The sequence below is a fragment of the Leucopleurus acutus genome, assembly GCF_964270905.1.
Source record: "Leucopleurus acutus genome assembly, chromosome: 2".
Lineage (NCBI taxonomy): Eukaryota > Metazoa > Chordata > Mammalia > Artiodactyla > Delphinidae > Leucopleurus > Leucopleurus acutus.
The window spans coordinates 168,866,169-168,890,000 of record NC_139143.1 but is presented as its reverse complement, the minus strand read 5'-3'; the positions used below and the strand labels follow the sequence as shown (position 1 = coordinate 168,890,000).

At 45.6% G+C, this 23,832-nt stretch overlaps 2 protein-coding genes across 4 annotated transcripts in view; one reads left to right on the top strand and one right to left on the bottom strand.

Moving 5' to 3' along the window:
* ZCCHC17 (zinc finger CCHC-type containing 17) overlaps positions 1-15,304 on the top strand; it is a gene marked incomplete at its 5' end in the record, with an annotated part of 46,343 nt that extends 31,039 nt beyond the window's left edge. For all 3 annotated transcript variants that reach the window (XM_082833320.1, XM_082833322.1, XM_082833321.1), the window contains one exon: positions 14,323-15,304. In XM_082833320.1, the coding sequence (XP_082689446.1) occupies positions 14,323-14,484 (162 nt within the window). In that variant the 3' untranslated portion in view covers positions 14,485-15,304. The remainder of the gene's footprint in view (positions 1-14,322) is intronic.
* A 637-nt stretch (positions 15,305-15,941) lies between these two features.
* FABP3 (fatty acid binding protein 3) lies at positions 15,942-23,453 on the bottom strand. The gene is made up of 4 exons (XM_082832538.1): positions 23,323-23,453; positions 19,789-19,961; positions 17,756-17,857; positions 15,942-16,227 (listed from the first exon to the last, which is right to left on the bottom strand). The coding sequence occupies exons 1-4, from the start codon at positions 23,393-23,395 to the stop codon at positions 16,174-16,176; spliced, it is 402 nt and encodes a 133-aa protein (XP_082688664.1). The 5' UTR covers positions 23,396-23,453; the 3' UTR covers positions 15,942-16,173.
* Between the last annotated feature and the right edge of the window lie 379 nt (positions 23,454-23,832).

Here is a 23,832-nt window from a genome sequence, read left to right as displayed (position 1 = left end):
ACCCGTGTCTCCTGCATTGGCAGGCGGATTCTTAACTACTGTGTCACCAGGGAAGTCCCTCTAGTACCCTTTTCATTTTGTAAAACTGAAACTCTATACCCATTAAACAATAACTCCTCATTCTCCTTTTCTCCCAGCACCTGATAACCACCATTCTACTTTCTGTATGATTTAGACTACTCTAAGTATCTTATAAAGTGGAATTATATAGTATTTGTTTTTTTGTGACTGGTTTACTTGAGTTAGCATAATGTCCTCAAGGTTCATCCATGTTATAGTATGTGTCAGAATTTCCTTCCTTTTTAAGACTGAAAATATTCCATTGTATGCATATTCCATATTTTGCTTATTCATTCATTCGTTGTTGATACTAGGATTATTTCCACCTTTTGGCTTTTGTGAATAATGCTGCTGTGAACATAGTTGTACAAATATTTCTTTGAGATCTTGCTTTCAATTTTGGGGGGTATGTACCCAGAAGTGGAGTTGCTGGATCATATGGTAATTTTTTTTTAATTTATTCATTTATTTTATTTAATTTTTGGGTGTGTTGGGTCTTCTCTAGTTGCGGCAAGTGGGGGCTACTCTTCGTTGTAGTGTGCAGGCTTCTCATGGCAATGGCTTCTCTTGTTGCAGAGCACGGGCTCTAGGCGTGTGGGCTCAGTAGTTGTGGCTCGTGGGCTCTAGAGTGCAGGCTCAGTAGTTGTGGCGCACGGGCTTAGTTGCTCCGTGGCATGTGGGATCTTCCCAGACCAGGGCTCAAACCGGTGTCCCCTGCATTGGCAGGCAGATTCTTTAACCACTGAGCCACAGGGAAGTCCCATATGGTAATTCTGTTTTAATTTTTTTTGTGGAACCACCATACTGTTTTTTACAGCAGCTGCACCATTTCACATTCCTACCAACAGTGCCCAAGAGTTCCAGTACAGCATAGTGTTTTATTACTGTCAATTAGGTAAAAGTGGATGATGTTGTTGTTCAGTTGTTCAATTCTTCTGTCTCTTCTCAATTTTTCTTTTTTTTTAAATTTATTTTTAATTCCCAGGAAAGGGTTGTTAATGTATCCAATCAGAACATGTCTCTTCCTGTTTAAGATCCTTCAGTGATTTCCCATTGTCCTTTAAAAAAAATCCAGACTGCCTCCTGTGAAAACAAACTGTCTAACCCTAGTCCTCTTCAAGTACTGCCTTTAGCAGGCAGTAAATTATATCTAGCAAAAACATTGTTGTGTCTTTTTTTTTTTTAATTTATTTATTTGGTTGCACCGGGTCTTAGTTGTGGCAGGTGGGCTCCTTAGTTGTGGCATGCGAACTCTTAGTTGCGGCATGCATGTGGGATCTAGTTCCCCGACCAGGGATCAAACCTGGGCCCCCTGCATTGGGAGCGTGGAGTGTTAACGGCTGCACCACCAGGGAAGTCCCTGTTGTGTCTTTTTTATGTATCTATTTTTACAGCTATCTTCTGCTTAAGACAGGGGCTGCAAGTTTTCTATTTACAGTGCTGTTATAAAGTTTCCCTTTTAAGTAGGACTTTTTAAAGCAAAAATTCAGATATTAAGAAAAAATTTAAGTAAAAAAATAGCAGTTCATAAACACACGGAATAAAAATTGTGGTACTATTATATGAATGAATGGCACTTGGAAGACACTGATCTAGAGCAGTGGGGATATTATTTTAATTTGGTACTGTTCTCTTGTGAACCAAAGAAATAGAAATTAACAAAGGCCCCTACTTCAAGTGCTGCCCTCCAGAAGCCTTCTGCAAACCTTCAACACTGCCATGTTTAGCCTAACTCCCTCACAGAGGCAACTGTCCCCAACCCTGCAGCAGTATTGCTTACTTTTTTTTTATTTTTTTGCGGTACGGGGGCCTCTCACTGTTGTGGCCTCTCCCGTTGCGGAGCACAGGCTCTGGACGCGCAGGCTCAGCGGCCATGGCTCACGGGCCCAGCCGCTCCGCGGCATTTGGGATCTTCCCGGACTGGGGCACGAACCCGTGTCCCCTGCATCGGCAGGCGGACTCTCAACCACTGTGCCACCAGGGAAGCCCCAGTATTGCTTTTTAAAAAAAAATTTTTTTAATTGAAGAATGGTTGATATACAATATTATATACATTAAAGGTGTGCAATATAGTAATTTACAATTTTTAAGGTTGTATTCCATTTATAGTTATTATAAAATATTGGTTCTCTTCCTCGTGTTGTACAGCAGGGGTCCCCAACCGTCCTCCCTACCTGCCCCTCGGGGCCACACAGCAGGAAGTGAGGGAGGGAAGCTTCATCTGCCGCTCCCCATCACTCGCATTACCAACTGAACCATCCCCCCACCCTCCATGGAAAAATTGTCTTCCACAAAACCGGTCCCTGGTGCCAAAAAGGTTGGGGGACCACTGTGGTACGGTGTATCATTGTAGCTTATTTTATGCATAATAGTTTGAGTATTGCTTATTTTTGAACACAGGGTTTGGCTTTACATATCTTTATTCTTGATGCTAGCCTTCTTCATAGAGGTCTGAGGACTTGATTTAAAGAGGGAAATGGGAAGCTTCCACCATATTACCTCATTATTTAAATATAAAACAAAAGAAGGGCAACCCATATCTTACTACTTCACCAGAATCTATATTATTGTGGCACATATTTTCTTCTAGCTGTTTTCAAATGCATGTTTTACCTAGATGTAATTAAAATGTATGTATAATTTTGTTTCCTGTTTTTTACTTTGTCATGTCATCTTTCCATTTTTGCCACATAGTCTTTTTTTGTAAATAAATTTATTTATTTATTTATTATTTTTGGCTGTGTTGGGTCTTCATTGCTGCACACAGGCTTTCTCTAGTTGCGGCAAGCGGGGGCTACTCTTCGTTGTGGTGCGCAGGCTTCTCATTGTGGTGGCTTCTCTTGTTGTGGAGCACGAGCTCTAGGCGTGCGGGCTTCAGTAGTTGTGGCGCAGGCTCTAGAGTGCAGGCTCGGTAGTTGTGGCGCACGGGCTTAGTTGCTCTACGGCATATGGGATCTTCCTGGACCAGGGCTCGAACCCATGTCCCCTGCATTGGCAGGAGGATTCTCGACCACTGTGCCACCAGGGAAGCCCACCACATAGTCTTAAAATGTTCATTTGCAGTGGCTATGCAATATTACATTAGGTGGATGCTGAGGAATTGCTTTTCTGAGGGCAGTGGAGGATGTACTTAAGAACCTGGGCTGTGGAGACAGACTGCCCGGCTTCTAATCTCAGTTGGGTCACCTCCTCACTGTGGAACTTAGGCTAATTACTAAACTTCTCTGAATCTGTTTCCTTTATAAAATGAGAACAATAAGCATCTACTTCATAAGGTTGTTAGGATGCGGAGATGCACATAAAACTCTGAGCACAGTGCCTGCATACAGCAAAGCCCAGTGCGTGTCAGCTACTGGTAGCTGTTGCTTAAAAACAGAGGCTTTATCATCACTGTGCAAGAGGTGCACAGTGCACCTCTTGCACTGTTGGTGGGAATGTAAATTGATACAGCCACTATGGAGAACAGTATGGAGGTTCCTTAAAAAACTAAAAATAGAACTACCATACGACCCAGCAATCCCACTGCTGGGCATATACCCTGAGAAAACCATAAGTCATAAAGAGTCATGTACCACAATGTTCACTGCAGCTCTATTTACAATAGCCAGGACATGGAAGCAACTAAGTGTCCATCGACAGATTAATGGATAAAGAAGATGTGGCACGTATATACAATGGAATATTACTCAGCCATAAAAAGAAACGAAATTGAGTTATTTGTAGTGAGGTAGATGGACCGAGAGACTGTCATACAGAGTGAAGTAAGTCAGAAAGAGAAAAGCAAATACCATATGCTAATACATATATATGGAATCTAAAAAAAAAAAAAAGCTTCTGAAGAACCTAGGGGCAGGACAGGAATAAAGACACAGACATAGAGAATGGACTTGAGGACACGGGGAGGGGGAAGGGTAAACTGGGATGAAGTGAGAGAGTGGCATGGACATATATACACTATGAAATATAAAATAGCTAGTGGGAAGCAACCGCATAGCACAGGGAGATCAGCTCAGTGCTTTGTGCCCATCTAGAGGGGTGGGATCGGGAAGATGGGAGGGAGATGCAAGAGGGAGGAGATATGGGGATATATGCATATGTATAGCTGATTCACTTCATTATAAAGCAGAAACGAACGCACCATTGTAAAGCGATTATACTCCAATAAAGATGTTAAAAAAAAAGAAAGAGGCTTTGTGGTCAGAGACTGGGTTTAAGTACAGACACTGGGTTCAAAAAGTTCTTTATATATTCTAGATATCAATCTCTTATCAGATATATGACTTGCAAATATTTTCTCCCATTCTTTGGATTGCCTTTTCACTCTGTTGGTAGTGTTCTATTTTTATTTTTCAGATTTACATTAAAAAAATTGTGGTGACCAAACACATAAAACTTGCCATCTTAACCATCTTTAAGTACAGTTCAGGAGTGTTAAGTATGTTCACATACTAAGTATATGATAATGTCTTTTAATGTACAAACATTTTCCATCATGATGAAGTCCAACTTATGTATTTTTTTCTTTTGTTTCCTGTACTTTTGGTGTTATGTTCAAGAAATCATTGCCAAATCTAACGTCATGAAGCTTTTTCCTTCTGTTTTCTTCTAAAAGTTTTATAGCCTTAACTCTTACATTTAGATCTTTGATCCATTTTTTGAGGGTTTTTTATTGTTGCTGTTTGTTTGTTCTAACATGGTGTAAAGGAAGGTTCCAACCTCATATTTTTGCATGCAGATATCCAGTATCCCCAGCACCATTTGTTGAAAAGACTGTCCTTTCTCCATTGAATGGTCTTGGCATCCTTTTCAAAAGCCATTTGACTGTACACATGAGGGTTTATTTCTGACTCTTCATTCCATTCCATTGGTCCATATGTCTGTCTTTTTGCTAGAGCCACACTGTTTTGAATGCTCTAACTTCATAGTAAGTTTTGAAATCAAGAAATGTGAGTCCTCCAACATTGTTCTTTTTCGAGGTATTTTGGCTCTTTGGGGGTCCCTTGAGATTCCATATGAATTTTAGGATGAAATTTTCTAATTTTTCAAAAAATGTCATTGGGATTATGGAAGGGTTGCATCAAATCTGTAGATTACTTTGTGTAGTATTGATGTCTTAACCATATTAAGTCTCCCAATCCATGAACGTTGATGTTTTTCCATATATTTGTGTTGTCTTTAATTTCTTTCAGCATTGTTTTGTAGTTTTCAGTGTACAAGTATTTATGCCTCTTTGATTAAGTTTATTCCTAAATATTTTATTCTCTTTGATGCTATGGAATTGTTTTGATGCTATGGAATTGTCTTCTTAATTTTCTTTTTGGATTGCTGATTGTCAGTATATAGAAATACAACTGATTCTTGTGTGTTGATTTTGTATCCTGCAACTTTTCTGAATTCACTGATTAGTTCTAACAGCTTTTTTGTGGAATCTTTAAGATTTTCTACATGTAAGATCATGTTTCCAAACAGGCAATTTTACTTGTTTAGTAGAGCTAGATTTTTAACTGTGATTCTATGTGTATGTTCCAGGAGTTTTTCATTCTCTTTTAACCTTTTAGGGGTTAAATGGTATTTATCAGATTCCTGAAGTGGTTCTGTGGATATCTCACTTCTGTGGGTCTTTGGTTGTTTTTGTATTGCTTAATACACCTGGTGCAACTAGTTATTGCTTTGCTTCTAAAGCTGCTTTGAGATGTGTATTTCAGTTCGCTGAAATAATTATTAAGGATCTGCTAGGTATGAGGCGCTTTATGACCTGCTTAGTCAACCCATTATTCTACCCTCTGTTGCTCTTCACTTAGTAGAGAAATGTTCTGATGAACAATGGCAGTAATAATCATCATTTCTTATTATTTTTAAAGTACCTTTATGTATATGAACTTCTAACTCATGAGTCCTCTTTGATTAAAAAGTGCTCCAGGGGGCTTCCCTGGTGGCGCAGTGGTTGAGAGTCCGCCTGCCGATGCAGGGGACACGGGTTCGTGCCCCAGTCTGGGAAGATCCCACATGCCGCGGAGTGGCTGGGCCCGTGAGCCATGGCCGCTGAGCCTGCGCGTCCGGAGCCTGTGCTCAGTAACGGGAGAGGCCACAGCAGTGAGAGGCCCGCGTACCGCCAAAAAAAAAAAAAAATAGTGCTCCAGGGAGCTGAAACTGTAAAAAGTTCCCCCTTGATGCCCATTGCTTCTACCAAGATATCATCTAGCGTCATTGTCTTTTCACCTTGTCGTTAATCGCTTTATTATCTTTTATGCCTTATATTTGTTTAGTACTTACAGTTCATTAAATACCTTCTTTTGTTTTTTTGGCCACACTGCACAGCATGCAGGATCTTAGTTCCCCGACCAGGGATCAAACCCATGCCCCCTGCAGTGGAAGCGTGGAGTCTTAACCACTGGACCGCCAGGGAAGCCTCAAAATATCTTCATTTTTTATTTTGTTTTATCCTTACACAATCCTGTGTGGTACCCAGAGTAGGCATTATTATCCCACCATTTTATACCTTAGGAAAATGGAGATTAAGAGAAATTGTCTCACCTGAAGTCACACAACTATAAGAGATAGTGCTGAAATAAGAACCCAGTTCTTCAGATTACTAACCCAATATTCTTTTCTATACCACACTTCTACCATTAATTCATTTAGCTCTTCAATTATTTATTTACTCAACAACTATGTATTGAGTGCCTCATACTTTTCTATTGTGCATTGTGTTAGGTGATTGACTTATCAGGTCTTATAAGATCACTTTTGGGCCAGATTTTGCTCTGTTACCCGCTACCCTTAGTAATCATCTGATGTCATCTATTGATTTTTTTTAAATTTTCAAATGTGTTTCATTTATTTGTTTTACGTGAATTTGTATTCCTTAAATGTATTTCACCGAGCTGATAAAGTGAAGTGCTGTAGGAATATGCTCTCTATTGATCTGTTTCTGTTCATAACCGTAAATCAAGTTTCCAGGCCTCCTGTTTCTTTCCCCCATCTAAATCTTTGATTCCAACAGGAGGTTGGCTTTCCTTATCAGTAAAAACTTCTACCTGAGATGGATATTTTGGAGTGTGCGAGAGTGGCAGATTTGGACACCTGTTCCAGCACTAGTTGGCTCTGGGCCATCCAGAATTAGAACCAGAAAGTCAAAAACAGTCTACTGGGTTCTCATCTCTGCTTCTTTACGAGACTGCTTCATTGTCCCACTTCTTTCTGCAGTCTGGTAGAAGAGAATGTCTAATGTAAAGTCTCTAAGACAGGAGAAGGTGCTAGGCATGTTGGGAAATCAGGAAATGGCCAGGATAAAGAAAGGGTGTCACCTGTTTCAAATAGTGCCTGGCACATATTGGCATGCACCTTTGAATTGATAGACTCCATCATATGTGCCATGTGTAACTCCTCGGGTTCCTTCACTCAGTGAGGCCTACCCTCAGTTTGGAGAGTAATAGGGACTGACTCCTGCTGCTGCTGGTGAGTAGGGGCAGGAGTAAGAGATCTTTCTAGCCCTGAGCCCTCCACTTCTTTTTATCAAACATACATGAATTGAATGCATGTTCTTGTCCAAAAATCTAGTACGTATTGGTTTAGTTCTATGCAATACCTATTCAGTACCATGATGGTTTTCATCCCAGTGTCTGAAAATTATAAGTCATTTTTGTTGGGCATAATTAGAACAGGAGGAAGCTTTGTGTTGCAAATGGAAATGGGCTATGAAGAGGTTGATAAAATAGGAACAAAGGTTTTTGTAGTGAAGCCCTGGATAATCTTTCATGAACCTGTGGTATGTGCTTTGCTAGCCTCTTTCACTTATCATATGCCATCGTGGGTCTTTCTGAATCAGGCTATATTATGAGGAAGCATCTGCTTTGGGCATCAGGCTGCTGACTTATTATAATGAAGTTTAGCTATATTTGATCCAGAATGTAATTTTCTTCTTTTCATATGGCTACTATAATTACTCTCTGCTGTACTATATTTAGAAGAACAGAATAGGAATGTCATCCCTTTGGCTGCAGTGCTGGCTCTGTTCTGTTCTCCAGAGAATTTCTGGTGCCTATCTGAGAGAGAGGTTGCCAGTCCTGGGCCTGTTCTGCTGGAGCACAGAGAGTCGTCCAGTGTATTCTGCTCGAAAGCCTTCAGGATTCTCCTTCTTCTATGGAATAAAGTCTGAGTTCCTTTAAGACTCTTCACAATCTGTCCAACATCCCAGCATCATCTCTCACCAGTCCTTTCCCTCACACACTGTACTCCAACCTCATTCATTAAAAGAATTTCTGTTGTGTGCCAGGTTCTGTTCTAGTCGTTGCAGTAACAGTAGTGAACAAAACAGGAAAATCCGTCTTCATGGTACTTACTTTCTAATGGGGTCACAGACAACGAACTAGTAAATAAATATAAAATAATACTAATATTTCAAGTACTGAAAATTGCTATGGAGAAAAATCAATTTGGTAATGAGAGCTAGGGAGTACTAGAATAGGGGTAAAGGGATGGCTGACTTGCCATTCTAGATAGGATGGTAAGGGCAGACCTTTCTCATAAAGCATCATTAGAGTGGATCTTTGAAAGAAGCAAGAAAGCAAGCTACTCAGATAAGTGGTGAGAGAACATTTCAACAAGTACAATAGTTAGAGATTGGGAATGAGCTTGGCATGTTTAAGGAACAGTAAGGAGGCCAGTGTAGCTGGAGGAAGTGAATGAGTTAGAGGAAACCAGGGCCTTATAGGAGAATCTGAGGACTTCAGCTTTCACTTAGAGTGAGATGGATGTCATTAGGCATTTTACTAGAGGGATGACATGATCTGACTTATCTTTTAAGAGAATTATTCTGGCTACTGTATGGAAATTAGATGGTTAGAAGGCAAAAGTGGAAGTAGCAAGCTAGTTAATAGATAGTATTAGTAATCCACATGATCAAGTAAATGAGGCCTAAGAACTGACCATAAATTTGGCCATGTGGAGATCATTGGTAACTTTGACAAGAGCTGTTTCAGTAGAGTGGTGGGTTGACAACCTGGTTAAAATTGTTTAGGAGGGTTGTTTTTTTTTTCAAAATGGGAACTATTATAGCACATTTGTTTATTTTGGGGAACAAATTGATGCAGGAGAGAGGGGACAATTCCTGGACCTATGTCTTTGAGTAGGAAAGAAGGGATGGGATCCAGTACAAGGTAATTATGCCACACAGGATCTTTCAGGCATTTGCTTCATTCTGTCTTCCATCTGGCTGGAAGGCCCTCAGTTCCCTTCTTCCATCAGCACTACTACCACTGCTCCACCTGCCAAAGCCATGTTCATCCTTCAAAAGCACAACACATTACATATCCTTCATGAGACCATCCTCAAATTCCTCAGACATAATTGATTTCTTTCCCTTGTGTGTCCATGGCATGTTGTTTGTACTTTTCTTACATCACTTCCGTGGACTGCCTAGTGTCTTAATTAATCTTTCTCCTTGATTAGTGTATCCCTTGAAGGCTTCTGTTCCCTGATTTCTAATGTCATTCAAGTACTATAAGAGACAAATTAGTTAATAGGTATTACTGGCTTTTAGAAGGTACTCAACAAATATTTGTTGAATGAATGTACTGTATGGTTATTGGGAGTTATTCTTTCCCTTGTTTGATGAGGTTGGCTCAGGTTTGGAGGAATGGTGCCAGTCACCACTCCTGAGCTACTGAATGTGTTTACTTTGCATGCAGCTATGGCTTTGCACTAGTAGGTACTCTGTATTTGTCTGAATTCTATTAAAAATATGTTCTTATCTCCTAAGCGACACTGTATGTAACTATGGCTCTCTAAAATGCTTTATAGGTAGTAGAGTTCAGTAAATACTTGTGAGTTGATTAATAACCTTCTCCCTCTGGTCTTACCCTTTCCAAGCTATGATAAACTGGTGCTTATAAGCAAATTCTAACCAGGAATCACCCTCTATCCTACTTTATAAAAATTAACCCTAGAGAATCAGTTTGAGAATCAAATTATCTCTTGAGAATCAATCATTTCTCAAGAGTAAGAGAATAAGTAACCAGTGCTTTCTCAAGAATAATTCTTAAGAATAAATAAAACAGAATAAATGCTTGCTTGCTTGCTAGATCAGTGCCTTTGGGCTAGAAAATGCTAACTTAGGTGCTGGCTTTAACACACACAGCTAAAAAGAACATCTAATTTGGGGCCCAGCCTGAGTCAAATCCAGGTTCTACAATTTGGGCAAGTTACTTTATCTCAGTAAACCTCTCTGAAGGTATAATTTTCTTTCCTGAAAATATAGAGATTATTATGCCCACTTAATAGATCTGTTTTGAAGGTCATGGGGTATGTGTGCAAAGTGCCCAGCCCAGCATCTAGAAAATTAGGTACTCAGTAAGTGTTAACTGCTGTTACTCCCCTTTCTCAGTTTACGCTGAGCTGCTGCTAACCTGTTTTTAGAACTATAGAGAAAGTGGATGGGCTAGCTGCTGTAGCACAGGATATGTGCTTCTCAGAGAGAGGTTTTGAGCAATGGCTTCTTCCCCCTGCCCCTCCGGCCTGTCTACCATGAGCTCCCACTTCTGGGTCATTACCCTTTACCTTATGCTCCTCTTCCCCAGAATGTAGCCAAGGGACCAGAAGCCAGCTTCACCTCTGACTTTCCAACTTCACCTCTACTCCAACTCCCAACTTTCCTCTTGAACTACAACATACGAAGTAATTTTTGTTCTCTAGCTCAAGGTTAGAGACAAAATGAAAATGATGCCACCTGCTGGAAAACTAGATTTTCCTTATTCGGGTTGCAAAAGAGCTTTTACATCAAGATTGAGGTCCAGAAAGCCATCTCCCCAAGTCCTCCTTGCTACCTAGAGTCAGCGTTCTAGCTTGCCAGGGTTCTCTAGTGATTTGCTTTTCTCTTTCCTCCTTCTGAGCCTGTATCATTGAGAAAGTGGAAATAATGCCAAATTCTGAGTTAGAAAGTGTGACGTTCTTGTCTTGTCTTTGGTCACTTCTTTGAGTTGCAGTTTTCACCTCTGTAAAATAGCAATAATAATTCCTGACTTCTGACCTTACCAGATTATTATTACAAGATACGAGATGCAGAAAGTTTGATAAACTAAAGTGCTATTTGTTTGTAAGGAAGTATTATTACTTTCCTTTCTCATTTATGTATCCAGGCTGGGCCAGTCTTAGGGGAATTGGTGCCAGACTCTGCATCTGCTTGTTTACTTTCCCAGGACTCTGTCCTACCTAAGGGGCAGAGACTGGTGAGGCTGCCAAGCCCATGTAGCCTGTGATTGACTTCCATTATCTTGCCATCTAGGAAATTGCAACACCATAAGCCAAACCATGGATTTGCCGACTCTCAACTTCTCCCAGCCATGGTTCCTACAGCTTGATAACTTGGGCCTGGGAAGCTTCCCCTCTCTCTACTCCACTGGAGACTCCAAGAAAGAATTTTGGTTTAATCTTCTCTTAGAACTTTGACTCATCTGCTGTAGATACTTAGCCAGATTGTCAGAACATTCTGGGAGTTCTCTGAAATAAGAGAATAATACAATACTTCTAGCTACCACTGAGTTCCTACCATGTATCAGGCACTATAGTTAGTACTTACCATGTTTAGTCCTCATAGCATCCTTTGAAGTAGGTATTTATTATTTTTAATTTACTGAAAAGAAAACTGAGGTTCAAAAAAGTAAAGTCTTGGGACTTCCCTGGTGGTCCAGTGGTTAAGACTCTGTGCTTCCAATGCAGGGGGCGCCGGTTTGATCCCTGGTTGGACAAGTAAGATCCCACATGCCACCCAGCGCGGGCCAAAAAAGAAAAAAAAAAAGTTAGGTCTTTTGTTCTAAATCACATAGTTAGTAAGTGGCAGAGTTGGAATTTGAACTTAATTCTTTTTTTTTTAAATTTTTTAAATTTATTTTTGGCTGCGTTGGGTCTTTTTTTTTTTTTTTTTTTTTTGTGGTATGTGGGCCTCTCACTGTTGTGGCCTCTCCCGTTGCGGAGCGCAGGCTCCGGACACGCAGGCTCTGCGGCCGTGGCTCAGCGGCCATGGCTCACGGGCCCAGCCGCTCCGCGGCATGTGGGATCTTCCCAGACCGGGGCACGAACCCGTGTCCCCTCCATCGGCAGGCGAACTCTCAACCACTGCGCCACCAGGGAAGCCCTGCGTTGGGTCTTTGTTGCTGCGTGTGGGCTTTCTCTAGTTGCGGCAAGCGGGGGCTACTCTTCATTGCGGTGCATGGGCTACTCACTGGGGTGGCTTCTCGTTGCAGAGCACAGGCTCTAGGTGCACGGGCTTCAGTAGTTGTGGCGCATGGGCTCAGTAGTTGTGGCTTGTGGGCTCTAGAGCACAGGCTCAATAGTTGCGGCACATGGGCTTAGCTGCTCCGCAGCATGTGGGATCTTCCTGGACCAGGGATCGAACCCATGTCCCCTGCATTGGCAGGCGGATTCTTAACCACTGTGCCACAAGGAAAGTCCCTGTACTTAATTCTGTCTTATTCCAAAACTGTTGTTCTGACCACCATATACCGTGAGGCCTCCCATCTCTATACAGGAAGAGGGGCCATGTGCAATCAAGGAAAACTCAGGAGATTTCCAGTCATATGATCTACATGCAGATCCCAACCCTGCCTGTGTGATCTGGGGTGAGTGGTTTTCAACTTCTCCAGCCACAGATACTATCTCTTCACCACCATGTGACACAGGTGCTGTTCTTATCTCCGTTTTACATTTGAGGAGACTAGGCCTCAGTGAGGTGAAATGACTTGCCCAGGGTTACAGAAGAGTAATAGTAAGTGGCAGAGCCAGAACTCATGTCTGGGTCTAACACCTGGTTCTGTGTTTTGTCCACCATTTCTCACAGCCAGCTCCCAAGACCTAGTCTATCAGGCAGACTTACAGTCTCCGGATGCTGGATGGAAGCCTAATGGGAGGAGCAGGAGCCTTGCCCTCTTCTACTCTCACTTTCGCCCCCCATAGTCTCTCCTTCTTAGAAACCTTACCAAGGCAATATACACATTTGCAATTCAATGAAAAGGTTTATTCAGTGCTTACAAACTGCTCCAAGTACCCTACAGAAGCCTGGGGATCAGGGTCTCAGCCTTTGTGTGCGTTTGTGCTGTTAATTTGGTGGCGTAGTGTGGTGGGAAGTGTTGAGAAAGTTTTCTCTGAGCTTTTTTCTTTATCGGTATACTCTTGTAAGGTTGGTTGTGAAACTTAGAGATGGTAAATATTCAAGGGCAGCAGGTGGGGCCTTATTAATTGATGGTGGTTATTTTCCCTGGCAGCAGGGTCTAATAGAAACCAGACTGGGAGTCAGGAGTCCTGAATCCATTACTCTCATATTCTTGGGCATGTGAAGTACTGTCTCTAGTCAGACTAGGTGATCTCTAAGGACTCCTTTCAGCTTTAATATCCTGTGCTTTTTAAAAATAAAAGTAATAGGGAGTTCTCTGGTGGTCCAGTGGTTAGGACTCAACGCTTTCACTGCCACGGCCCGGGTTCAGTCCCTGGTCGGGGAACTAAGATTCCTCAATCCGTGTGGCACGGCTGAAAAAAGAGAAAGAAAGTAATAAATGCTTGTTTAAAAACAAATGAAAAAGGACAGCAGAAGACCTCAGCTTCCCTGTATGCAGTTCATTCCTGAGGTAACACTTGTGACTGTTTGTGTCCTTTCCATTGTTTTCTGTGTATTTTAAATATATACAGGTATGTTAAATATACATATTATATTATGATTTAATGTACTAAATATTATAATTTATATATGTAAATATATATAATACATATGGTATGATGTGTATGTGTGTGTGTGTGTATAAACATACACACATATATTGTTACATACCCTGGAACCTAGAATGCATACTGCGTTATGACTTGATCCTTTTTCGCTCATTTTGAGCACTTTTTCTTGTTAGTACTTAAAGATATAATTTGTTTTTTTAATTAATGTTTTTTTAAAATTATTTATTTTTGGCTGCGTTGTGTCCCCGTTGCTGCGTGCAGGCTTTCTCCAGCTGCGGCTCGTGGGCTGTAGGCACGCAGGTTTCAGTAGTTGTGGCGCACAGGCTTCGTTGCTCCACGGCATGTGGGATCTTCCCGGACCAGGGCTTGAACCCGTGTCCCCTGCATTGGCAGGCGGATTCCCAACCACTGGCGCCCCCAGGGAAGCCCTAATTAATGTTTTTTAATCTATTAAGTTATCCCCTAATGATTACAGGCCATGATTTTTTAAAGCAAATATATACATACAATGTTGAGTTTTTATTTTATTCATTTTTTTTTTTTTAGGAAAAGAAGAAAAAGAAACATAGAGACAGGAAGTCATCTGACTCTGACAGCTCAGACTCTGAGAGTGATACAGGCAAGAGGGCAAGGCACACGTCAAAAGACAGCAAGGCAGCAAAGAAGAAGAAAAAGAAGAAGAAGCACAAGAAGAAGCACAAGGAGTGAGAGTGGAAAGAGTGGAGGGGGTGGTGGAGAGAAGGAACCAGGAGCCTTGTGCCTTGAAGCGCTGGCTCCTGGAAAGACTCAGTAGTGAGAATATGGCCTTCCACCCCATTGACTTCTCTCCCATGGGAGATGGCTTCCCCTCCTGCCACAGGCAGGTTTGCGAGATATCAAAAGTATCTGCCTGAATGAGTTGTTTTCTTATCACTCCAGTCCCTTTGCAAGTGACCCCTGCAGCTGACCCATTCATTCACCCAACTTCCTTCATTCAGCAGAAGGTCCTATTACCCTCTTCCAGCTGCCACTGCCAGAGCCAGAGTCCAGGCTAGAGCCACAGGTACTGCTGTGGAGGTGAGTCTGGCTGTAGTTGGAGAACACAGTGATTGGCCCCACCCTGTTGGCCTTCCTTGGGCTGATTGGTGGGTGATCTCTGCTGCATCCAACACAGGGGCAGAGGGAGACTGGCAGTACTAGGGAGAACATGGTAAGAAGTGGTGCTCACTTTTTCCATTCCCCCTAACATGATTCTACTATGTTAGAATGACAGCCAGGGGTCACAGCCAGAAAACCATTGTTTGCAGTGACTGAGCTTGTGTGTGACGTTCCGCCCGATCACTGAACCAGACAGTTCAAGCCAAGATCATTGCTTTACTTTTATTTACTACAATGTGAATCAGTTGGTTCCATTTCAGGTCTCTGCTTAAATTCCTGGCCCTAAATGGAAGTGTGCTTGGTTTTAAACTTACTGAGAGTCCTTATTGGTATAATCCCTCTTCCTGTAACTTATAGATTTAAAAGTCACTGAGGCTGCGTTAGGTGACAGAAAAACATTTAACATGTTACCTTAGACCTTAGAGAGTGGCCCAGCTAAGGTACAGCGCCAGAGGCACTAGCAAGTCACAGCCTTCTCAGATCACTTATAAGCCCTCACTTCTGTAATGATCAGATGACCTCTCCCCCAGGGCTGATTAGAGAACCAGTAAGAATTTGAACCATGAGTAATGGCCTAGCACATAGGCAGATGCTCAGCAGTCATCTTCGCCAGTGGGCATTTTCTCCCACTACCAGGCACAAGCCTGGATCCTGTGTCCTAAGCCTGTGTTCTGGAAAGAGAGAGACCACAGCATTCCACAGAGAAGAGCAACTGTCCAGACCCAAAGGCATTCAGTGCAGGATGGACCTGAGGTGACAGTTCAGAAGCCCCACCACTGAGTGATTATTCCAGGTTGGACTAGCTCATTTGGCCATAGGGAGGGGGCAGTGTAAAGGGAAGTTGTAGGTACAGCCGTTTTATTTTCTGTACGTGTAAGGTGATCAGCTATCACTGTCCCTGAGACTGTCCATTGCAGTCTCTCATCCAGTGCTTCTTCCTGAGTGGCAGTCGTTTATGCCTACTCTCTGACACACATAGAAACTGAGACTCCCAGAATCATGTCACCAAAAGCAAAAAGGCAACTGGGTGGCCTAGGTGCTGCTTTATTGACCTCAGAGCACCCTTTGGGTGCAGTTAAAAAAACAAACATACACAATGAGAACAGAACTGGATCCAGGCTGGTGCCACCTGACCCCAGGAGAATTTCCCCAATCAAGGTGGATTTATACAAAATGCCAAAGGAAAAAAATGAGTCAATCTGGTGCTGAGTCCAGGAGTAGCCAACTGGCAGAGGAGGAGTTGTTGAGGGAGTGGGCAGGTCATGCCCCTTTCTCATAAGTGCGAGTGCAAACTGCATTGCAGTGGGTGAGTGTCTGGAAGAAAAGACAGAGTCAGGTTAGGGCAGGGGTGTAGACACAGAAGGTACTGGGAATACTCTCCACTCTGATGGGGAGAGCCCTCTACCTTCATGCTAAAAATTTTCATTTACTGCCTACCTACTACGTGCCAGGTACTTTACATGTATTTTTTCCTAATGCTTACACCAAGTCTTCTTTTTTTTTTTTGGCCATGTCATGTGGTTTGCGGGATCTTAGTTCCCCAACCAGGGATTGAACCCGGGCCACAGCAGTGAAAGCACCAAGTCCTAACCACTGGACCACCAGGAAGTTCCCCTAAGTCTTTAAGTTAGGCATTGTAATTCCTCTTGTAGAGATTTGGGGAAATGAGCTTTCAGGGAGGAAGTAACTTGGTCAAGATCCCAGAGTGTTTCTCTTTCCCTTGTACCACTCCTCTCCCTTCATCTTTAGTGCCTAAGATGGTGCCTGGCACATAGTAGACAAACAGGTGAATAAAAATGTCCAGAGGCTCTTGGGAAAGGACTTTACTAGGCCACCAACTCTCCATTCTTTCCCTAACTTAGGGTAGTGCCAGGGCCAGAGGCCTGAACCCCCAGCATCCTGCCTGGCATCACAGAGCCAGGCCCATGGTTTCACCATAGCTTAACTGCCCAGTGAGTATTTGGTGCTGTATATCACATTCCCACCAGAGCTAGGTAACTCATTATTAACTCTGCAGGGCCCCCTGCCCCGTGTAAGTGCAAGAATGCAGTGACCAGGTTACACTGACCCAAGAAGGTCTGCAGTGAAGATGCTGAGGCAAAAACCTGAGGCCCTACAGAATAAGGAGGCAGAGATCACGGGTGGCTGCTGTCTCCACCCCTGGGGGTGTTCAGTCAAGCTACATTCTTCAAGTGAAGTCCCCAAGTTTGTCCCTAAACAGACAGATCTGCCAGCTTGTTTGTCATTTCCAACCCAGGCCTTAGGTACTTGTAGTAGGCCAGGCATGGAAAGCTCTGAGAGGAGGTGAGCCTGGAATGAAGTAGAAATGACTGTGCTGTCAGTTGGGGCCCCACCGATCACCAGCCTGTCCCTGCCCAAAGGCTTGGGAGATGGGAGCCTCTCCTATGGGCCTGGAATCAGATTTGGCCAAGCTTTCTACCTCTCCCTGGGGCAAGGCAATGCGGCAATGCAGAGAATGAAACTAAGGCCATGGAGTGCGCCTACTGTAGTGGTCCCACGCCAGTGATGCTCTGTGCTCTGCATCCACTGTCTCCTTCAGACTTCCCAGCAGCCCTACAAGGTTAGTGTTATTAACACCCACTTTACAGTTGGACTTGGAGAAGGTGACTTGTCCGAAGTCATGCACCCTATAAGCTGAGATTTAAACCAAGTCCAAAGCCACTACATAGAAAATTCCTACCTAATACCACCCAGGCCTGCCTCCACCCTCCATTGTTCCAGCTTCCATTGGTCCCACTGATGACCTTGGCTTTTCACAATAGGCTTGGCTGAAGGGGCAGTAGAAACGAATTGGGTGAGGCTCCAGAGTTATCCATCTTACCAGGATGAGTTTCCCAGCAACTACTTCCCGCACAAGTGTTGTCTCTTGTCCGTTCCACTTCTGCACGTGGACGAGTTTGCCTCCATCCAGCGTCACAATGGACTGTGGAAAGAGGGTAGAGGCCTGAGCTGAGATCTGAGCTAGGATTGAGGGGCAGGAAGGGGTCTGGTCACTGGGGCCACAAAGGACCCAGCCTCTATCCCTATTGACAATGCTAGGATCAGAGATCAGGCAGCCCACCTCCAACCTAGCCCCATAGGATGTCTAGTTCACCACTGCTGCTTGGCCGGGGGAGGGGCCTTCAGCTGTTGGGCGAGTAGGGAGAGGCAGATGGCACAGTGGAGAGGAACAGCCTGGCTCTGAGAAGCGCCACCAGCCTTCAGGATGGGCACTTATCCCGTACTCTAGGTGATGCCCACAGCCCAGTCTCACTAAGACACAGAGTGGGGGGACCAGCCCAATGCCTGTGAAAGACTGGTGAGGAGGAGTAATCCTGAGACTCTCTGGCCAAGTGGTGATCACACGTAATGTCTAAAAGACCCTTGGGGGCGGGAGGTATTGGAAAATTGGACCCTGCCCTGTATTCCTACTCCTCTCGGTCCATATCAAGTGACCCCCTTCAGGTGACGAGTGGGCAGCAACTGCCAGGTCCTGGGACTGCGGGACCTTGGAGTGTTCCACAGCCCTGGTCAAATGTCCACTTAATCTTATGGGTGCTGCCAGCCTGCATCAGCTGGCTCTCATTTGGCAACTCTCCCAGGTCTCTCTTCTCTAGAAATTTGGGGGCTCTAAGCCAGGCTAGGGTACCCTGACTGACCAGGGTTCAGTAGAAGAGTCTGCAAAGGCTGTGTGTATGTGCTTTGGGGCCAGTGGGTCGGTGGGTGTGCACCCTTACCACCACCTTCCTCCTCATTCTCATTCCCCTAGCTTTTTGTCCATTCAGAGCAGGTTATGTTTAGCCCAGGCATCCCAGAGAACTACTGTTGTGTTTAACTGGGGTTCTTGCCCTTCAAGAAGGTAGGCTAGTTCAAGGAGGTAAAGGCATGTGGTAGGGCAGGCACCTCTCTCCAAGGTAGGCTGCCATCTTTGGGTATCATCCCATCTCTGCTGCCAGCTTCCTGTATGATCCTGGGCTGGGCTCCAGCTTCCTCCACAGGGAGGAGATTAGACCCTCTCCTCTCCTTGGGAGCAGCTGTGAGGAAGAAGAAACAGCTGAGGAGCTGAATGGAAAGGTCTGGTGGAAAGGTACTGCTATAGGTACACCCTGTTGAGGGCAAAACCCCTTAGTTCTCTCTTCCATGCCTGGCTCAGTGGCTGGAAGGCCTGAGGCAAGCTGCCAAGACAGCCACCACCGGGTGACAAGTCCTAAGACTGGGGGCAGATGTACTCTCCCTCCCCAGAAGGAGAGGGGCTAAGGCTTGGTGAGAAGACACTATAAACACACCAAAGACAATGCTCTATCCAGAATATAGTTTTTCCTGCCTGTAGGCTGGCAGCATTGGAAATGGTTTCTCAGGGTCACTGGCCAAGCCCTGGAAGTGGAGGCTGGAGAAGAGGAAGCATCTGAGTAGGTCTCAACCTCTTGTCCCCAGCTGTCTCCTTGGCTCCTGAAGGCCAGGATGACCTTTCAGTGGAGGACCTTGACTTCTGGGCATTGTTCCTAAAGCACCTGAGGTCACAGCCATGTCCACATAAGCCCCCATCTATGCAAGGGGAAAGAAAGCCAGAGCTGTTGCATGCCATACACAAGGTCACCCAGCTGGAGCTGGCGCAGACAGTGAGGTTAGACTATCCAGGCTCTGTGCTGCCCACTCCCAGAGGCAACAGGTAGATGCTTCCCAAGATGGGAGGGAGAACGAGATAGGACAAACATGCATTTAGCACTTGGGACATCCCAGCACTGCACAGGCGTTATGGACCTCATTTGCCACTTCAATCCCCCATGATAGCCTACCGCTCAACGTGCAATAATAGGGCGCCACCGTAATCCCCTTCAGGGCCTTCCACTCCCCATGGACCCTTCCTTGACTCACCTTGACCTTCCTGTCATCTGCTGTTGTCTCATCGAACTCCACTCCCAGCTTGAAGCTGACCTCCGTGTTCTTAAAGGTGCTTTGTGTTTTTATGGTGATTGTGTCCCCGTTCACTTCGATGACTGTGGTAGGCTTGGTCACGTTGGCCACCTGCCTGGTAGCAAAACCCACACCTGAGGGCAGAGGGAAGGGTATGAGTATGAGCTAGAGCGAGAGGCAGGGTACAAGGAGCTCAGTGACCAACTCTTAGGCCTGGATGTGGGGAAGGGGGAAAAGAAGGGTGAGAACTTTCAAAGACTTTGCATGGCTGTTAATTCAGTCTTCCCGTTAGCTCTGTGTGGTGAAGAGACATTACTGATCCCATTAGACAGATGAGAAACTTAATGGACAGGCATGTCTCACAGCAAGTCAGTGGCAGAGCTGAGATTAGAATAAGCTACTATTAAGTGCTTTCTGTGTGGTAAAAACTACACGTGTAGTCTCATTCAGTCCTTCCAGTCTCCCCGAAGGACTGATGCTATTATCTCTATTTTACAGATGCAAAAACTGAGAATGAGTTGAAGCCCAGGGTCACAAATCTGGAATTCAAATCCAGAATGTTCAACTACAGAGCTCACTGTACTGCTCATCTATAAAGGCTGGAGCGCAAGCCTCCCTTCCAGGGCACCTGAGCAGCTTTCGAGGCACAGGCTGAGGGAGAAAGAAGTAAATGTGGACTTTGCCTTCCAGAGCCTATGGACAAGAATTTTCCACCTTTGAGTTTTTACCCTGAGATGCACTGGTGCTCTTGTCCCCCATGTATGGTAACAAAGACATTTTCCAAGCCTCTTAACCATGATCTAGGAGGAGACAAAAGGGAGTGTTTGTCTCAGTGTGCAGATTTAGGAGAGGCCTAAAGTGGTAGGCAGTCAGGACTCCAATCCAGGTCTCCTGGTCTAAGGCTCTGTGGGAACTCCCCTCCTGGCCCAAGCATGGCTTCCCTGAGTGCTGCAAGAGAGTGTGGAACAAAGCCCTGCAGGTTGTGGCTTTCCCGAGATCTGTCCTTTTGCCTCCAACCTCCCCCTCTGCTCCGAGCAGCCTCTGCTGAGCTGTCCTCCAAGGGCAGAGGCTGTGGTGAGGTGGTGGGTGGAAAGTCTCCAGATGTGCCTGGCTACATGGGTTGTTTTACTTAATGTTTATTACAGCCCTGAATGGTGGATTTTATTATCCCCAATTTACAAATAAGGCTTGGAGAGTGAAGTGACTTTTGCCCAAAGTCAAAGGGTTAAGTGGTTGACCTAGATTTGAATTTAGGCTCTAAAACTGTTCACTTTTCCTCCTGGGCCATCCTGCTTCCCGGCATGTATTTCATCTGTGGCCTACGGCCACCAAGTGTGCCTGAGATCACTGGTACTAACTAGGCTGGGCCTCTTTGTCCTCTGAGAACTCTTGGTTTAAAACAAGAGGGGCACAGGCAGCTGTGCTGCTGCTGGCCCACCCTGCCTGGCTACTGAGGGACTTGGCCTTGCCCCCTGTTATCAGAGTGAGTCAGGTCAGTCCCACGCCCCAGCACAGAGCAGGGCCTTGTCACTGCACAAGGAGCTCTGTTTACTTAGGACCTACCCAGAGGTGTGGAGCGTTTGAGGAAGGAAGGCATTGTGGAGTGGGTGAGAGACTCAGCTAAGAGAAAGTTACAGCGTTTGGAGTCTTGCAAAGAGATGGGTTCTACTTAGAAACGAAGCTGAATCTATTTACTGAGAGCTAAGGAAGGTTTTTTCTCCCCCTTGGGAATCTCATTTTTTCCATCTAAGGAAGGTCTTTTCTCCCCCATGGGTATCTCATTTTTTCCATCTAAGGAAGGTCTTTTCTCCCCCATGGGTATCTCATTTTTTCCATCTGTACAACAGCAGGCTAGCTGGATTCTCAGCCCCCTAACCCAGGTTGGGGCAAAATAAGGGAGCAAGGATGGTACGGATGGTATGACTCACTTCAGGGACCCAGGTCTTCAGTCCTAATGTCTGCTGGGAGACACTTGGGAGAGGAACTAGCTGTGGGCATTCCACCTTCCTCAACAGCTGCCAGGGTCCCCTACTTCTCCAAGAATTACTACCTTCCTGGAATCATTGGGCATAATGCTCAGCATAGAGTAGGGGCAGTTGAGCACTTTGGCCTTAAAAGCCAACAGTTGTGGTCCTTATTTCAGGGGTCAGGAACAGGTGGGAGGTGCCTGGAGTGGACCCCCCACCCCTTCTTTGGGTTATCCAGCCCCCCTTCCCTGGAAGGAAGGCATGGAACCTAGCTCAGTCATGAACAACATTCCAGTTTTCCCTGTCCTAGCCTGGGGGACCAGGATAATCTCATAGCTGGGGCTTCCAGAGAAAGGATATCACCCTCTTTGCCTAGCCCATATTAGAAGGGGAAGGGCTGAGGTCAACACTTAGTTAAGCAGTTCTTACCACTCCCACCCCTGGGGTCCATAATGGGAACTTCTCTGGGTTGCCGATCTAGAAATCTAGGCTTTCATAACAGCTCTGCTGTGGAATTGATTTGACAAGTTTCTACTCTCTGGGTCTTGGCTTCTTCAACTGTTGAACCAAGGCACAGAGCCCTCCAAAGTCCTCCTCTGCAAGATTCTTTGAATCTTCATTCTCCCCCATCCCAGCACCACAGCCTCCTAGACCAAAGACCCTCCCTGGCTTTACCAGGTCTTGGCTTTGCTCCAGGCCCCTTTGCTGTACCCCTCCACCAGACACCTCCCCAGTGAGCAGTTATCCTTGGGTTGCAGCTGGTGATGGGGCCTCTTGCCCTACCCTACCACTAGGCTGGTTAGTGAGAAAGAGGGCACCCTGCAGCGACAATCCTTTACCCTAACTAACCCAACGTGGAGGGTGAGGGGTTGTTGCTAACTGTGCAGGCTCCTGTCTCAGCTCCTCATATCCTGTTCAGGGCTGTTCCCCCTTCCATCTTCTTCCTCCTGGGGATCCCCTACTTTAGGCCATAGGACACTTCCCATCAATCTGCCCCCTTTCACTGTTCAGGCTCCAGTTCTTAGACCACCCACGCTCCTCTTCTTTTCCTCCCTCCCCTCCCGTTTTATACAAACCCGCCCCTACCTCCAGATCAGAAGCCTTTCTTACCCGAAAGCGCCTCCCTGCCCCCACATCGACCGACACAGCTGCCTCCTTGAGCCTCCTTGCCTGGGAATCCCTCTTGCCAAGTTCAGAACATGAAAGCCCCCTCCCCGGAATTCCTTGGCGGTCCAGTGGTTAGGACTCTGCGCTTCCACTGAAGGCGGCAGGGGTTCCATCCCTGTTCGGGGAACCAAGATCCCGCGTGCCGCGTGCCGTGTGGCGAGCGCGGAACTGGAAGAAACCCCTCCCAACAGGCCTCGCATGCCCTAGCGCAGGCTACCACCTTCTCCGCATCCCCGGGTTCCCCAACTTTTACCAGGAGGGATGCAGCAGGCGTGCAGGGTAGGTAGCCACAACTGGAGCGCTGCTCCGACCCGGCACGCGGCCAGCCCATCCCCAGCCCAGCATCCCGAGCCGCCCTCACCGATTGACTTCATGTAGTCATCGAAATTCTTGCTGTCCACTAACTTCCAGGTGCCCACGAAGGCGTCCACCATGGTGAGGCTGGGCTAGGCTGAGAAAGACACGATAGAGCACGCGTGCAAGGATTCCGCGACCTGCGGCTCCCAGCCCGCGCTGCAGCTTTAAAAGGCCCTTGCATCACGTGACGGGGCGTGGCCCACACCCCGCTCCCGAAATAGGAAGCCCCAGGCAGGCGCTAGCTAGCCTGGGGCTGGCCGCCCATCCTCTAACCCGCCGGGGAGGGGGAAGGGGCACCCAGTGGCGCCCGGCTCGCCTACGTCAGCGCGGGTCCCGAGGGTCCGAGTCCCTGCCCCGGGCTGGTAGGACCTACTCCCTTCCCTGGCCTCAAGGCGCTCTTCAGAATCTAAAAAGAAAACAGTTCGGGGCACGGTGCCCGTGAGCTGGGGCGCACGCCAGGGACATCTTCCCTCCCCGAGCTTGAGGTCAGAACAGAGATGAGAGTCTAGAGGAG